Here is an 18,184-nt window from a genome sequence, read left to right as displayed (position 1 = left end):
GGAGTATTTCCTCTAAGAAGCAGAGGTGCTTCATTATGGGTAGCCTTTGATGGTCAACATGTTAGGTTTTGCAGGAAAACTGTCAGTTGGCCACGTTAAATGCTTTTTAAAATGATTATTTTGGGGGTATGATGTTCATGAGATTGCCTACATGGATGTGGGCAAGTATGCTCACACGTGCTTGTGCCTTTGGAGGCAAGGTCTGTGTCCCCTCCTATCCCGGTGCTGGGATTAGACCTGCCTATGGCCTTGCCTTTTCCTTTGGTGTCGGTGAGCAGAACATGATGCTCAGGCTTGTGATGCTCAGGCCTGTACAGCAAGCGTTTTACTACTGGAGCTCTTTCTCTAGTCTCCTTTATTTGACTTCCCTTGTTTTCAAAGGTATTCTATGGAAATTGTTCCAGAATCTTCCACGAATTGTGCAAAATAAAATTTATTTGCAGTTTATGTAAACTGAAGCTAGGGCTAAGCTTCGCCTACCATAATTCTTCCCAAACTGGAGGAGAAATCCTCCTGGAATGGTAAGAGTGCAGCTGTACTGAAAGATGCTCCAGGAAGATCATGAAATTAAAGAGTGGTGTGATGGAGGAAGGTCATTGGTTAAATAAAAAGAAACTGCTTGGCCCTCATTGGTTAGAAGATAGGTGGGAGGAGTAAACAGAACAGAACGCTGGGAGGAAGAGGAAGTGAGTTCAGACTCCACAGCTCTCCTCTTGGGAGCAGACGCCTCAGAGAGAGAGACGCCATGCCCCGCTCCTGGGTAGACACACGCCATGAAGCTCTGACCCAGGATGGACTAGGCTAGAATCTTCCCAGTAAGACCGGTTCTCACAGATTATTAGAGATGGGTTGATCGGGATATCAGAATTAGCCAGTAAGGGCTAGAGCTAAAGGGCCAAGCAGTGTTTAAAAGAATACAGTTTGTGTGTTGTTATTTCGGGCATAAGCTAGCCAGGCAGCCGGGGTGCTGGGGACGCAGCCCCGCCGCTCCTATTACTACAGTGGTGCTCACATAGCTACCAAAATTTCAAACCCATGTGTTTATGGAATGGTTTTTTCTCTCTCATTTTTGCATCTGCCATTATGTTAATGAATAAAATTTAGATACTGTCTTGTCTTCTTTTTATAAATGCAAAAACCAGTTAAGCAATTTATTCAAGTCTAAATGGCTAACTAGTACAAGATGTAAGACCAGGTAGTTACATCCAGTCTATAGTTTAGTTACTTTTGGAACACATGCTAGAATAGTTCGCAAATTTTACGTGAAGCTATTCTATTCTAGTTCTGATTTTCTACTATTTTTTCCTAAGCTCACTAGCTCACATCACTTAATACATCTATTTTGGTGTTTTATGAGGATAGGCCTCACCATGTGGTCATGTCTAGCCTCAAATTCAAAATGTCTTTCCCTCCACTATTTGACCTCTGGAATTATGACCACTGCCTCTAACTTTAATGTCATCCTTGCAAATATTTTCTGTCTCTCTTCTACACTTCAGACTGAGACCAGTGATTTTCTTTACTAGTTCTTATGTAAGCAAATGATGGAGAGATTGATGGATAAAACAACAAACAAGTTTGGGTCTTTAAGATATGTACACAAAGTTACTTAGCATTGTTCAGAAGAGAAATGTACTATTGGTACCTTTACTAGACATTTTGCTAAAGAAACATGGAAAAGAATGAAGTCAGAATAAACTCCCAACCTCCAGTCTCTGCACCCAAGGCCAGGGTGAAGTCGCAGCTGAGGCTGTCCTTATAGTGAGCACTCTTGGCATCTCTTCAGGGTCTGCATTCTTAAAATTGGTGCAGAGTTGGGGGGCTCAAAATTATCCCTAAAATTTAACCTACAATATTGTCAACCTTTTCCCCATCTCTAGGGACATAACCATTTGATTTTGATGATAAAGAGATGTTACCCAAACAGTAGAAATTCTCTCCTGACATTTCATTTTGGCACTGTTTTGTTCATCATTGTAGACAATAGGTCTACCAGTGCACCGAGCTAATTCTTGGGATTATTATAGACGACTCTTTTTCTCTCTTTCTAGTGACCTTTTCAAAGTCATAACAAAGGGAAAGTGAAGGAAATGAAGAAAACACAATGTCCTGCCCATCATTTAGTTTCTTTAATGCATTGCATTCCTTTTATTTCTTCACTGTGTGTATTTTCAGCTGAGAGTGCTTATTCTTCATTGCACGGCGACTTTGGTTGTTATATTTATTTCCACAGCACTGAGTGTGCTTTGGAAATGTGCATGACTCCTTAGAGGATAGTCGGCAGTTAATTGGCTTATTTATTTGGGTGTTTTATGAGATAAGATCTTACTAAGTGGCCAAGTCTAGCTTCAGACTCTGTCTTTTCTTCTACATCCTGTACTTAGTGAGCAATGGGGTAGGTGGTGTTTTCTTGGTTTCTGCAAACATCTCCTGGTAGGAAGAACTTCTGACAGGAAAATTATTGGATTTGTGAGGCCGGGGCGTGTGTTTGTAATTAGAGATAATCTTCCTTAAAATGCAGGGAAACTTAAGCCAAATAAATAAATAAATAAATAAATAAATAAATAAATAAAGTTAAAGGGTGAGGTTTCTTTAAAAATACAATTTATTTTCAATTATAAACATGTTGTCAAGGCAATTACATACATTTCTAACCCAGTTTTGGACAGATGTCACCAATTTTTTTTTATTCGTATTTATTGCAGGTTTCTCAATGACTTAATGAATTTTTGTGATATTAGCAACTTTATAAGCATATTTGTTCTTTGATATGATTCAGCAGAAGAATTTAATTACTACAAGATTCTTGATCTTACCTATCAAAATTATTAAAGAGAAATTTGGATACAAGTAGGAATTTCTGTATAAAACCGTGGTTTTTCTTCAGTGTACAGAGAAATTGAGAACATAAAGGCTTATGAGAAATACTGCTTCTATGCTAGAGAGAAAAGAGAAACAATAAAATTATGCACAAGCCTGAATAGAATATCAATAGGACCAGTGTCTCTGATTGTTTGTGTGTCTGTAAGTAATGTCTCAGTAGGTGGTTGGAGAGTTTGCATCCAGCTAATGTTTGGATTCTTCATCATAAATCTCATGTGACTTTGATGAATATCCCTGAAATACTTAGCACTTACGTGAATGCCTCTTTCCAGCTGTGGTTGTGTAAATATTTAGGTATTTCGATCACTCTTGTTTATATTTTATCTTCCAACTGGGCTGTTGTTGAAGGAATTCTGCCCTGGCCCTTTCTGTGGTGCTGGTCTTGCTGAAGTCAATGGTGTTACATCCCCAGGAAGCCACCAGTATTCTTCTTAAGAGCAGTGGACAGTGACACCCCAAGTCCTTGTTAAAGGACAGTAGTGTCACCCTGGTTCTTTTAGGGAGTAGTATCACCTCAGTGTCTTGTTAAGTTGTCATGACTTCAGCTCCTTTTCCTTTTCCTTTCTGTTCTTTCTAACTACGTCATTACAATACAGGGGGTGGGTTTTGCCAATTATTCTATAAACCTTTTATCTTTTTATATAAACCGTGCACAAATTAGCACAACCATAGGGGCAGTTGGTAGGTGACTTGCGACCATTTTGTGACTGTAGAGCATTTCTACAGTGGGTATGGTTTACCCGTGCCGTGACACACATGCAGAGGTCAGAGGATACACTTGGTGTTGATAATTGTCTCCCACGACAAGACAGCATCTTTCTTGTTCCTCTGTACTCTGCATTGCTGCACACAATTGAGCTTCTAAAAAGGCCTCTCACCCTGTTACAATTGTATACTTCTGTGCCCAGCTTCATTAGGTCCTGATGATTTGAGCTCAGACCCACATGCTTTTGCAGGACGTACCTACCTATGGGGCCCTCTCCCCAGCTCAGTTATCTTGTCTTACACAGGGATGGCACAGTGTGGGCCAGGCTGTTCTGGAATAACTGATCCTTTCTTAGCCTTCTGAATGCTGGATCTGAGGCATACCACCACACTCAGCTATGAAAACGGCGTTAATTATACACATGGTTGTTTGCAAACTGAAGATCTCAGCAGTCTGAGAACTGATAATGGAAGGATGCCTAGCAATTTGAATTCATATTTATACAAGGAAAATTTTGATTAGGAATTCTTCATAAGTTCATTTGGTTTACAGGTAAATGTTTCTTTTTTATAGAGAAAGAATAAAACAGAGGTCACCAGACTTGTCAGCTTCTTGATATTTTCCTCATCATCATTTTAGAAGTAAGACATCAAAATGAACACTTGCAGGACCTAAAGCCAAAGGGACAACCCATATTTATGTAGTGATTTTAACCGGTTAGCCCCAGTAGAATGCATAGACTGTTTGCAAACAGCAAGAGTTTTGGATTTGCTGAGGACCAAGACCCAGCACTGCCGCCTCGCAGCTGAACGACAGATGAGATTTCAGGACAGCTTGTTGACCCCACGCTTTATGACACCCACTTCCGTACCAGTAGAGATGGTAGAGAAGCGATGGTAGATTGCTCTCCAGTCCCCTTCCTTCCTGCTTACATTTAACCACAAAAATCATTTATTGTAGTTTCAATGAAGATGATGAGCGGTGTGTATGGTTTGTTATTGCGGCAAACTCATTAGGTCTGTGAGTCACATGTTGCAAAATCCCTGCTCTGAGGGTCGAACATTGTGAAGAATTGAAACACTTCCTTGTTCTGGTTGTGATTTCCCAAGTCCTGGTTCTGTTGCAGTCGAAGGACTACTTTTTTGACGATTTTGTTTTTTCTCTTCAGATTACTATATATTTAATGGTGTATATTTTCTATTCAAATATATTCATTAGACACAAAACTCAGTATAACCCGAGAGAGAGAGAGAGAGAGAGAGAGAGAAAGAGAGAAGAAAAGGCTTCAGTACGTAAATAAGCCTGGGAAACGGTGCATATTACATGCATTTTCTGGCAGATCAGAACGTGCATTAGTAAGACTAGACTCTGAGAACTTCAGCTTTTTTCCCTTTAATATGAGAAATGTTATTAACAATGTGGGGAAAGTGTGGTCCATAGAGAATTTTAAAAATTAGTCATTAATAATCTAGAAAGCATTTTTATTGCTGGAGCTTTTACTGAATGCTGCTGTACAAACACGGTGCTGAAAACTTGGGTCTGGGTTTTCTATTCCCCAGCGTCCTGCTGGCTGTGGTCCAGCTCTGGGGAACTGAGGTTCAGATGGAGATTCTCCTGAGCCACAGTGTACTGTAGTGGAGCCTGGGTCGTCTCCAGGTTCTGCAATTGGCCGTGACTTCCTCTACACCTTCCCCCCACATGGTTTTCTTCTTTCCCAGGATGTTTGCCCCAGCTCCTTTCCAGCTAATGGCTCTAGCTGAGATTGTGTTTCTTAGGCCAAACTTGGAGACAGAGCTGTTAACTCAACATTTCTCTCTGGGTTTTCTAGAAGGATACCCCGCCCTTTTTTTTCTCTCACAAAAGTCTTTTGTCTCTATGCTCACTGAAACTATACTTCAGCCACCAGTGATAGAGTAGTATCTCTTTATTCTGTATCCCTCATGAGCTTTCTTCTTCACCGTCCTCCACATTGCCAGTGATTAACTTATCATTATCTCCTGTTTCCCTGTTGCCCTTCTGTCGGTGTCTAAGTACAGGTTCAGTGACTCTTAATTTGAAGGTGCAAGCATCTGGCAGCTAATCTCCCTACCTTAGTCTGCTTATATTGACTGTATTCTATCAAGAGTAAACACTTTAAAGCCAAATAATAGCCTTACTTAAAAAACCTCAAATGACTTTCCAGCTGAGGAGATGGCTCACTGGTTAGAGTGGGTCCCCTGGGAGCCCAAAGAGCTGAGTTTGCATGCTCAGCATGAGCAGCCTGGTGCAGAAGAGTGCATCAGTAGCCCCATTGCTGTGGGCAGTGATAGCAGGATCCTAGGAGCTCACTGGCAAGCCAGTTTGGCCAATCTGTGAACTGCATTTCAGTGAGAGACCTGGTCTCAGGGAATACTGTGTACTGGAATAGGACACCCAGCATTTGCTTCTGACTTCCAAGTGTGAACTAACTATCTCTCTCTCTCTCTCTCTCTCTCTCTCTCTCTCTCTCTAAACACGCACATTCATCTAACCTGCAGAACACTCACTTGGTAGTCAAAGCCTATACTATCATCTTATTTCTTTTCCATCTTTCACTTTTCAGCATTTCTTTCATCCTTCCTTTTTCCAGGTTTATGCTTCCCAGTTCCTGACAATACACCTTATCAGCTAAGCTGGCAGAAGATCCCTTGAGTATGCTGTGAGGTCTAGTACCTGTGCCTGGGGTAGATTCCCTGCCTTGGCTTCCCTTTGTGGCTCATTCTTAGGGGTCTTCTCAAGAGCTGTTGCTCCAGATCCTTCTCACTGCACGGGGTTGCCCTTGCTTTGCGTTAATATAGCACCATTTGCAGCCTTGTTTCCTAGCGCAAATGGACTTTCGTAATGTAAAATTTCTGTAAGTGTGTGCCACCTCATTAGTTTGTTATCACCAGTATCTCTCTTTCCTAATGATGTCTCTCCTAAAGGCTAATGATACACGGAGGTTCATGACATTGTTAATTATGAGTTACCTAAAAGAGAACCTGAATTTCATTTCCTTTAGTGAAGAAAATTTCATTTTCTTTGTGAGGACAGAAGCATTTCTAAGTTATTTTCTCCCATCTTGCTGGTTTATTTCTCCTCCTTTTCAAGTCTGCCATCACTTAAAGAATGCATAGCATACTGTGTACCACGTTCTAAACCAATGCTATGTCTCTGTATAATGTAGCGTTCTCTCCCCATCCATCTCTGTCTCTGTCAACCCCATCCTACCTCTGTGTATGTGCAAAGGCAAGTCCCCATGCCTGCATGTGTGAAGGGCAGAAGCAGATGGTGTGTGCTTTCCCATAGCACTCTTCCAGCTTAAGTTTCACACAGTGTCTTTAACTTAACCTGGAGTTTTAACAGATAGACTAGCTGGCCAGTGAGGTCCTCTCCCCTTCTATCTGATGGCTGTCCTATACCCTGTACTGAGTGAGTGCTATCATGCCTGGTTTTTACAGTGTGCTGTGAATACCAGCTCGGTTCTTCATGTTACACTGCAACCATTCTATCAGCAGAGCCATCTCTGCAGCCCCTGGTTATGAAACTCTTACTCACTGAGATCATTAACTTCTCCTTTCATAGTTGTTTCCCTAAGACAAACTATTAATTATAGTAGCTCCAAATGAGACGCAGATACGAATAAGCTTGTATGCCATATAGAGTCTCTTGGATCGAATATAGTGCACACTGGTTAGTTTAAAGAGGAAAGCCTTATGCTTTTTCTACAATGCATGCTTCTTTCTGTTTGTTTGTTTTTAAAGATTTATTTATTTATTATGTATACAGTGTTCTGTCTGCATGTATGCTTGCAGGTCAGAAGAGGGCACCAGATCTCATTACAGGTGGTTGTGAGCCACTATATGGTTGCTGGGAGTTGAACCTTGGTCCGCTGGAAGTGCTCTTAACCTCTCTGCAATCTATGAAACGCAGTTTACTACAGTCCAGTCCAGCCACAAACTAATAATGTAGCCAAGGATGACCTTGAACTCTTGACTCTCCTGCTTCCACCTCCCAAGTGTTGGGGACAGGCATGCAACCCCACATGCAGACCTAGCGTCTGATTTTTTTCAGCTCCCTCTTCATAGTTAGATCTTTCCTTCCTGACATGTATTTATTCTCTCAGTGATTCCACTCATGTTTCCAGAACACTGGAGTATGTTCAGCCATTATCAGCAGACAGCTCTGAGCAAGAGGAAGCCCCGCAGATCCCACAGACTTGTGGGGAAGAGAAAACTGTAGGAAGTGTTGGATAAATAGATTGAGTGACAGCTCTGTGAAGCTTAGTGCTGTTGAGGTTTAAATGAGTGAACTGAATTTGGTAGGAAAAGTTCAGGAAAGGAGAGAGTTGAACGAAGCCTAGTCCTCAAGGATGGCAGCTTATTTGGAGCCCCATGCCTGTGGCAGGCATTTGCTGGGCAGAAGGAAACAGAGTGTGGCTGTGGAGCTGACAGAAGGCACAGGAAGGCGAGAGCAGGCTGTGTGGAGATCTGGGCTGGGGAAAGAAAAGGTCATGCTTGTGGGTCTATTAAGAACTTAAGAACAGATGAGTCCAAAGCCTCCTGATTCCGTCTAAATGGATACTAAAGGGACTTTCCTAAGTCTCAGTAGAAGGGACAGTTGTTTGACCCGGGATATTAGTGGTGTCAAGTTGTGGATGGCATTTGGAGATATGGAACAGACATTTCTACCTTGCTGCTTTCATTGAGGCACGCATACTCAATGAGAGCCAGGTTTGAAAGCCAGAGTTAGTGAATTTGACCGAGGTTTGAGACATTTTATATTTGCTATAGTCCCGGCAAAATAAATAAATAAATAAATAAATAAACAGTTGAGACTATTTAAAAACATAAAGGTATTTTAAGTTATTTTTCTGTCATTTGATAGAGTGCTATGACCAGGCCAATTCATAGAAGGGAGAGTTTATTTAGACTTGTGGTTATTTGGAGTCTACCATGGTAGAGGTGCATCAGCAAACTGCAAGCATGGAGGCATGCATCTGAGAGATCACATCTTTAATCTGCAAGCATGGAGGCATGCATCTGAGAGATCACATCTCTATTCTGCAAATATGAAACAGACAGAGCAAATGAAAAGTGGCCAAGGGCATATAATCTCCAATCCTTTCCCCCAGTGGCCTGTTTCCTCTACCAAGGCAGTGCCACAGAAACCCCTCCAAGAGCTCCACCAGCCAGGGACCAAGTGTTCAGATTCCAGAGCCTAAATTCTCATTTACACAACGACAGACATGATCCCTGTTTTTTGATGTTTAGATGTATTGCAAAATATAGTATAGTCATACTGTCTTAGTTCGGCTTTCTATTGCTGTGTAGAGACACCATGACCACTGACCATGGCAACTCTTAGAAAAGAAAACCATTTAATTGGGACTGACTTACAGTTTAGAGGTTCAGTCTGTTATTGTCATGGTGCAGCATGGAGTGGTGCAGGGAGATGTGGTGCTGGGACAGGAGCAGAGAGTCCTTACATCATGACCCATGGCAACAGGAAGTGGTCAAGACATTCGGTGTGGCTTGAGCATATAGGAGTCCTCAAAACCCACCCCCACAGCAGCACACTTCCTCCAATGAGGCTGTACCTACTCCAATAAAGCCCCACTTCCTAATGTCCCACTTCCTCTGAGTTTATGGGGGCCAGTTACATTCAAACCACATATGAAGTATGTAAAGGAGATACTTTTTATTAAAGGACATTTTGCTAATTATTACTTTGTGCTGGTTAAAAGAGGGTTTCTAGGAGTCCATACCATTGCCTGTAATATTCACAAACCTCTTCCAGGTTTATTCTTCTGTGAAGACAAGCAACCGTTTCCTTTTTTGTCCTGTTCCTGTGATAGGGAGACTGACAAAGAGCCTGAAGGGAGAAAGGGCTTATTTGCCTCACAAGTCCAGGTTACAGTCCATCAAGGAGGGAAGAAAACACGGCCACACTTGTCGCAGGTAGTCATGGTCCATCCATAGTCGAGAGCAGGAAGCCATGGATTACTGCATACATGCTTGGTCCACTCAGTTTTCCTGTTCTTATATAATCTGAAATCTGTGGACCATGAACTGGTGCCATGAACAACGGGGCAGAGCGTCAATTAACGTAATCAAGATAACCCCCTCCCAATGGATATGCCCAGAGGCCACCTCAATCTACACTTCATCATTGAGACTCCGTGTTTGGGTGATTCTTGGTGGCATAAATTTGACAATTAAAACTAGCCATCACATTTGAGGTATTAAAGGGCTGTGCTGTGGGCTCTCAAGGACCAGCAGGCAGCATCTATACAGGTAGAATTTAGTAAGAGATCTTTTCTAAGTATACTGTCAAATGCATTCGGATATGGGCGTTGTGGTTGAGAGCCTGCATGTTTAGAATCAAGGTTAGGGGGTGCATGTCCATTCGGGACAATGTTTAAAAACCATTAAAGTCTGTTCTTCTGAAATGAGGCCTTTCATGCTCAGGTGAAATATGAAACGTTTGTTTCATTCTTCCGCAGGCTCCCGTCTTCGTCAGGAAGATTTCCCACCTCGCATTGTTGAACACCCTTCAGATCTAATTGTCTCAAAAGGAGAACCTGCCACTTTGAACTGTAAAGCCGAAGGCCGCCCCACCCCGACGATCGAATGGTACAAAGGCGGGGAAAGAGTGGAGACCGACAAAGATGATCCTCGCTCGCACCGAATGTTGCTGCCAAGTGGATCTTTATTTTTCTTACGTATAGTACATGGACGGAAGAGCAGGCCTGATGAAGGGGTCTACATCTGTGTAGCAAGGAATTACCTGGGAGAGGCTGTGAGCCACAACGCATCGCTGGAGGTAGCTAGTAAGTAAAATGCTTTTCCTGGGGAAATTACATGGGATCATGTGTCTTGACAGGGGCAGTAAGAAATTGTGCATGCATTACACCCTTTGCATGACGGTAGTCTAGCTTTGTATAAATACAAGCTCTTGTGTGTCAGTGTTCCTTACTTCTCATCCTTTTTGGGTATTCCAACAGTGCCCAGCCGCTGTTTTTCTGTAGAATGTTTCCACTGAGTTTGCTTTATTGCCCTCCGTGATTTCTTCTAACAATGTTGACTGTGTAAGATTTGTCGGGAAGTAAAACATTATGCCATCCAGGAATTGTATCCAGAAGCTTCCTACCGTGTGAGGGCAGCAGAGCCTGAGGAGGAGCAGGTGCATGCTGTCCTGATGGCTCTGTTTATTTCTACATGTCACACGCAGCACTTTTGCGTTGATCGGGAGAGGGAGTTGCTGATGAACAATTAGATGACTATATCTGTGCTACAGGTGTGCCTTGTATTTGGATATGAACCTGAACTCTCTTATATTCCATCCTCATCCAGTAGGTAGCTAAAAGGTTTCCCGCCCTTGAAAGGATCCTGTTATGTGTATATATCAGAAATCTGTAATTTTTACGTAGGAATTGTAAAGATTAACAAGAGTCACATTAATTGAGTTGAAGTATATATATGCATCTATTAAAATATGCTTAGGGTTTCCCAGCCTTACCTATATTTTAACATGACTTATGTCCTAAGTTTTAGTTATATAACTTTTAATAGTCTTCACCATTTAACTAGAACATGAACACATAGGAACATATATAGCTAATTATACTTAAAGATAAATTTAGAAATTAATCATATTAATATAGAATCAACTCCAAAGATAGTAAATGGTTTTAAACCCTCCCTCCACCAAGGTTTGTGGTATTTACACTGAGATAGACTGCCCAAGATATCTGATATCAAAAGAATATGTAAATTGAATAAAAATAACCACTTTAGACTATGTCAAAACTAGCCATTCACGTTACGATTTTGTTGTTATCATTTGTTTTGTCTGAGACGTGGTTTTGCCATGTAGAGCAAGCTGGCCTTGAACTTTGACGCTTCCTGCCTCAGTGCTGCGTTTACAGGCCTGGGCCTTCACACCTATGTCACACTCTAAAATGTTTTTCTGAAACTTGAGATTACGTTTCTTGTTTAAATTGATAGACAATACACTTACTGCCCTTTTTCTTATTGACCTGCCTCAAAGTCAAGGCCTCAAAAGTCTCAGACTTATAAGATAAATGGGTGCCATGCTCACAGCAGAAAGTGATTCTACGTTTATGTTTTAAGCCATTTTTCAATGGAATATAAGAAAAACCGTGAACTGTGTTCCTGTTTATAAAACAGGGTACATGTTTGGACAAACATTATCTTTGTACTTTTGTAATTTTCATCATATTTTTCTTATAGAATAATTTTTCCTCCTTGAGGTAATATTAAGGTGATTGTAGCTGGTAGAGAAGGTATAGGTAGGTTCCTAATTATGATAAAACCAGCATAGAACAGAGAGAGAGAAAGAGAGGGAGACAGAGAGAACCCAAAACAGAAAAACAAACACAAACCCTGGATGCAAGAAGTAAAACCAAAGGCTATGATGTTTGGGCCAACAGAAATAGCACAGAGCATTTTTGGTTTCTCTATGATTCCCACTCTGGTCCATTTTTGTCATTTTCAGTATTTAGAATAGACTTGATTAGATCAACCTGTCCCTTCTCTAGTTTCCTCTTCAAAATACCCCCTATGTTACCCTCAGTTGTAAAGATACCCTGCGTGTAATTGTCTTTAGACAATTTCTGTGTAGGTATTTAAAGATACTTTTAGTTTCCAGCTCAGCTTTCTGTGTAAGCTGGACATTCCATCCTCTGAGAGTAAATATGTTCATGGAAATTCAAACCAAATTCAGAGCTCATTATACTTAATTTACAAATTTTAGCACTGTCTTCCTCACTGTGCACCATATAAAAGTGAATATTATAAATGTACCAATTATTATATAAAGATTTGAATACGTTATAATGCTTAGAATAATTTCTATATCTATAAACAGAGAAATAATAAACATTTTATACTTCTTAAATTTAGAATGGTATTAATGACAATTTTATATATGTGTCCTAATTAAAGATAAAATATTTTGAAATCCTGAAGAAGTTTATACATTTGGGTCCAGTAGTTCTCATGCTACTTTCATCACAGTGATCAGGAGAAACACTTGTTTATTGGATACTATGTTTGCTTTTAGCACCCTGCCCTCAGAAAGGCTTTTATGTGTTTGGAAAGTTTAGAAACTATTAATTCATAAAAAAAAATCTCCTTTAGCATACTGCAAATTAGCGAGTAACAATTTAGTTCATATCATTTCACTCATTTATTTTGACAGTTCATATTGTCCTGGCCTCATTTTCTGGAGGCATTTGTCCTAAAACCCAAATCAGCCCTTTTGCATGTTCCATAGTTGATCGACTTTGTTGATGGTGAGCACAGATGTCAGCCAGATTAACTACCAACCAGCCTGGGAGTATTGTTAGAGTGTGGCTTTTATTTTTTCCTGGAGTGTACTGCTGCTCTCTGTTTTTCTGCATGTTTCCTTAGTTCAGGTGCCATGAGTAGAGTAAGAACTATTCTTGCACTCCCCAAGGCTCAGACAGGAAGTCAGAGAGTGCTTCTAATTTCACAGCGATGCTGGTCAGTAACCGCATTAACAGAAGTGTCCTGAGGCAGTGCTGGTCTCCAAGAGCAGTTGTTGTAATGCTTTGGAAAACATTTTATCTGTGTTTTGCTTGTGTTTCAACCAAGTTTTACAGCTGTAACAACAAGTAGAGTTTGTGGTTCCTAATCCTTGTCAATCCCTTAAACTTGAAAAGATATAGAATGCTCCGTAAGCCTTTATTTCTATATAGAAATCATAATATTCTTGTTTATTACATATTAATATTTTTGTTCGAGAACTGCATGGACTGGTTGGTTATCTTTAGGAATTTCTTGTTTCATTTTCATCTGCATTACAGTGATAAGTAGATGTATGAAATGTTATATATATGAAAGTATGTATATATACGTACACACATATAACATTTATGTATATAACCTTGCCCTGTAGAGAAACTCAGTTTTAATGCAATTTTACTTACTGTGTACAATTATACAGTCTGCCAATTGAAACAAGAAATGCTTAGCAGTACTTATTTTTAGTATTTATACCAAGAAGTTTGGAACCTTGGGTTTTGCAAAAGAAAAGAATCTTTAGTACTGAATATATTTTCTTAAATTATTTCTAATTATTATTATTTGAATAACAGAAATAAAATACGAATTATATATCTATATTAGTTCATGTAAATACAGAATATGCTGGTTTTTTAAAAAGATTTATGAAAACTCCTATGTATCTGAGTCAGTTTGAGCACCAGCTGTCGAAGAATGGTTCTCTTGCCAGCCACGTTTTCTGGTTTGTGATGATTATACTATCATTGAGTTTAAGGTGTATTTTAGGAGACTGTTTTCTTCATGTGTTCTCCTCTACTCAGCATTAGCACTTTCTAAGTTTATTTTGTGCCTAGCAATTAATAGCACAATTCTGTGATACAAGTAAAATTTACCAAGTATTTCGATCTTGGATAATTACATTGACTTTTAAGGGAAATTAATTTGAACCTTGCCCTTTGTGGTTCCCGCTGTAGAATACGGCTCCCGATGTCATCTGTGAAGCAGCCAACAGCCAGCATATGGCTGTTTGCTTCCTATTTAAGCTGTTTTCTACCGAGGAAGAGACATTCCCTCAGGACTAGGCAGGCATCTGCTCACTATCTTAGCAGCAAAACCAGCGGAGTACTCTATCTTACGGAAAGTCATCATTATAGTAATCAATCAAAAATAGTCTTTTTAGATTTTATTAACTACATTTCAAAAAACATGACTTTGAGATGAAAGAAACGTTGACTTTGAGGTTCAAGAAACCTTTTCCACTCCCTTTAATATGTGTGATCTTTCATTGTATTAGTAAATAATACTTCTTAAAATAATTTGACTTGTAACGGTCTCATTGTCCTCACTTAAACAGAAGAAGACAAGACAAAGTAAGTTAACCTTATGTGTGAAATAGGCAAGTATATTGACTAATAGGGTAGTATGTTTGCAAAATATAGTCCATGGAAGATGGAAGTGTTCATCCTAGGTATTCAAATGGTTCTGATGAGATGGAATGGGAAAAATATGGCACTTTTATTTTTATTTATTTATTTATTTTGAGACAGAGTCTCATTATGTAGCTCTGGCTGTACTAGAACTCACTGTGTGGACCAGGCTGGCTTCCACCTGCCTTTGCCTTCCAATTGCTGGGATTAAAGGCATGCACCATTATGCCCAGCTATAAAATAAGCCACTCATAAAAATTTTGATAGAGAGGCCTCTGTGTATCATTCGGACAGAATCTGGAGAGATTTGTTGACTATCACACAGCAGATGGATGAAAACAGAACCTCAGGTCCTCCCATGTTGATCTTGGAGAGCTTTTTAACTGAACTCACATGAGTTCTGAGCTTTGTGTTTTTAAGTCATTATGAGGTAGAAAGGTGGCATCTTAGACAATAGAGAAGATGAACATTAGCAGAGTATGTGTGCTAATGGGTATTCCGTGGGAAAGGACAGCATTTGCCAAGCATTTCATTTTGACTCCTATTCATCGTCATGTTATTGTCTGCCTGAAGACGACTCGTAAGCAACAGGTGCTAGGCTCAAATACAGAGCTGGATTTTTTACTTCTAAAACGTTATCATTCTGTTCATTTCATATGTCCAGAAATGAACTTCCAGAATTATCTTTGATTCAAGTCATATTAGAGGTTGTCTCAACTGGCAATCACAGATGAAAGAAGATGGTTAAAAATAATCTTAAGGCAAAAAGTAAAGAAAAAATAACTTCTAAAATTCTATTTTATGTTTTTCTTAATTAGAGGTAATGTACGTTCATTGCAGAACAGTTCTATACTTTGTGCTTTTTCTTGATGATCAGAGGACAACTTGGTAGGACTGGTGCTCTCTTGCCGTGTGGGTCCTGGATACGGAGCTCTAGGCATCACAATCTCGACAACATGAACTTTTACTCACTGGACCATCTCACACGCCCTTAAGAACACGTTGGAAGAGCATAAATACAAGATTGCTTAATTTTGAAAGTTTGATCTCAGAATTTAGTGTGGCTGAAATTTTAGTGGATAGTCTTGCAACATGTATAGAATGGTCACCTGGCCAGATACTCTATGTAGAATCTTATTTATGACTCAATATTATATGTACTTCTTCCTTCTCTCATTCACCTTATTTTCTTTTTTCTTTCATTCTTTATATCTTCTTTTGGACTATACTAGGCCAACACTACCACTGAACTATAGCTGCAGGCCTCATTCCTTCCTTGCATAATGCCAACAGACTTTGAATACGTTGGAACAGATAGAACATACTGATAGATGGCAAGAACACAGTAAACCTACCTAGACTGAATGTTAGAAAGCAGTCACCTACTGAATGTTGGTCCACACCCTCACTGGGAACAGACTCAATCTGGTCAGCTGGGTAATGGTGACATACTCCATTATAAGTCTCATGAATCACTCCTTTCATTTCCATAAAAATGGGATGATATGTGTACATGTTGGAAAGTCCAAAGGTAATTATTTCAGCAGTAGTTGATTCTGAGATATGGAGACCCTTGAGGTTTCTAGAGACTCAATTCCACATTTATGTATTTATAAGAAATTCTTGGTAGGCTCCTATTGTACCAGCAGCATTAAAACCTAGAAAGACAAAAGATGGATCCAGCTATCTCTTAAAACTTATAGAATCAATCTCTCTCTCTCTCTCTTCCCTGTCATTTTCTGTTGAGTTAAATGCTGGAACTCAATCTTACATATTTAGGCTGCCTTGAGATCATTGGTATTTATTTTAAAACATTGCTTGCAGAACACATTTATTTACTATGGATATACTTTCTTAGTATTATTAATTTTAATCAAATAAAACATAATCTAAATAAGGCTGTCATCACTTAGCAACTGAAATTGGTTTATCTATAAATTTGTCAAGTTAAATACAGCATTGCTAAATGTATTGGTGCAATAAAGTTCTTCTGTGTCTTTATTCCACAGAGGCAACCTTTTACAATGTTTATTTAAAAAGTAGATTAAAATGCAAAAATATGGCAACTATATAGCCAAACTATATGCTATTAGAAAACAGTTTCTTGGGGGCTGGAGAGATGGCTCAGAGGTTAAGAGCATTGCCTACTCTTCCAAAGGTCCTGAGTTCGGTTCCCAGCAACCACATGGTGGCTCACAACCATCCATAATGGGGTCTGGTGCCCTCTTCTGGCCTGCAGGCATACACACAGACAGAATATTGTATACATAATAAATAAATATTTTTTTAAAAAAGAAAACAGTTTCTTTGTGAATGAAAAGTAAATTAAAATTAAAAACAGCAACAAAAAAAAATACCTGCCTTGATCATTGCAGATGGAGTAAGTTAGTTGAAAATATACAAGTAGCCTTATATATACGTACTTTCTGCTTTATTGTGGCAAGTGTTACAGTGGATTAAAAGAAGAACCAAGAGCTGAGTTTCATGAGGGTGTGATTAAGAACAAGCAAAAATTCTGTTGGTGGAGACTGCTCATTTATTTCCCTGCTGCCCAGACCTTAAATAACCACACAGAAACTGTATTAATGAAAACACCACTTGGCCTATTAACTTAGGCTTATTACTAGCTAGCTCTTACATCTTAAATTAACCCATTTCCATTATCTTATATTTTGCCGTGAGGCTTGTGGTTTACTGGCAAGGTTCTGGTGCATCTGTCGCTGTCTCCTGTCTCCTGTGGTGGCTGCACTGCATCTCTCTGACTCCACCAATCCTATCTATGTATCTTTTTTAACCTGGCTATATTCTGATAAGCAATTGACCGGAAGCAGCTTCTTTATTAACCAGTGGTATTCACAATATACAGAGAGGAATCCCACATCAAAATTTATTTCAAATTAAATTAAGAATACATCTGAAGGGCTATGAGAAAACAATAGACTTGGACATCTTTGAGAAGAATAATAGGCTCTACGTACACTGTTTGAATAAGGAGAACGAATTAATTGGTGGTCAAGCCCATAAAGTGTTGACTTTACAATCACAGTAAGGATGCTCTGTATTTAAGGGAATAATGCCACAGACTTTAGATAATGGTGGAGATGACTTGTTCTGATTTGCAGTTTAAAACATTACCTCCATGGTATATGAGAATACTTTGTGGACAGAATGTTTGTAGACAGAAGTTTTTGCCTGGTCCCGCAGATGTTCAGTCCCAAAGAAATACACAGAGGCTTATATTAATTATAAACTGTTTGGCCTGTTAGCTCACACTTATTATTAACTAACTCTTACAACTTAAATTAACCCATACTTTTTGTCTATGTTTAGCCACACGCCTTTTGCCTTTTCTCAGTAAGGCATCCTGATATTACTTCCTCTGGTGGATAACTGCCTCTCTGACTTTCTTCTTCCCAAAATTCTTTTAGTCTGTTCACACCACCTATACTTTCTTCCTGGCTACTGGCAATCAGGATTTTATTAAACCAATATGAGTGGCTTAACTTTACATTGTACAAAAGCATCATATATGTATATATATACACATATATGTATATATGTGTATATATATACATACATATATGTGTGTATATATATGTATATATATATATATATATATA

The 18,184-nt window shown here is 39.4% G+C and overlaps 1 protein-coding gene across 9 annotated transcripts in view; it reads left to right on the top strand.

Annotated features, from left to right (window-relative positions):
- Nucleotides 1–18,184, top strand: part of Robo1 (roundabout guidance receptor 1) — a 1,017,834-nt gene that overhangs the window by 692,152 nt on the left and 307,498 nt on the right. For all 9 annotated transcript variants that reach the window (XM_041678490.1, XM_041678491.1, XM_041678497.1 and 6 more), the window contains one exon: nt 10,092–10,418. In XM_041678490.1, the coding sequence (XP_041534424.1) occupies nt 10,092–10,418 (327 nt within the window). The remainder of the gene's footprint in view (nt 1–10,091; nt 10,419–18,184) is intronic.

Source organism: Microtus oregoni, unplaced genomic scaffold, assembly GCF_018167655.1.
Source record: "Microtus oregoni isolate MIOR12 unplaced genomic scaffold, Mior012 000030F_ref0000283, whole genome shotgun sequence".
In the NCBI taxonomy this organism is placed as follows: Eukaryota; Metazoa; Chordata; class Mammalia; order Rodentia; family Cricetidae; genus Microtus; species Microtus oregoni.
Note: the sequence above shows the minus strand (reverse complement) of the source record. Positions and strands in the feature narration are given on the sequence as shown.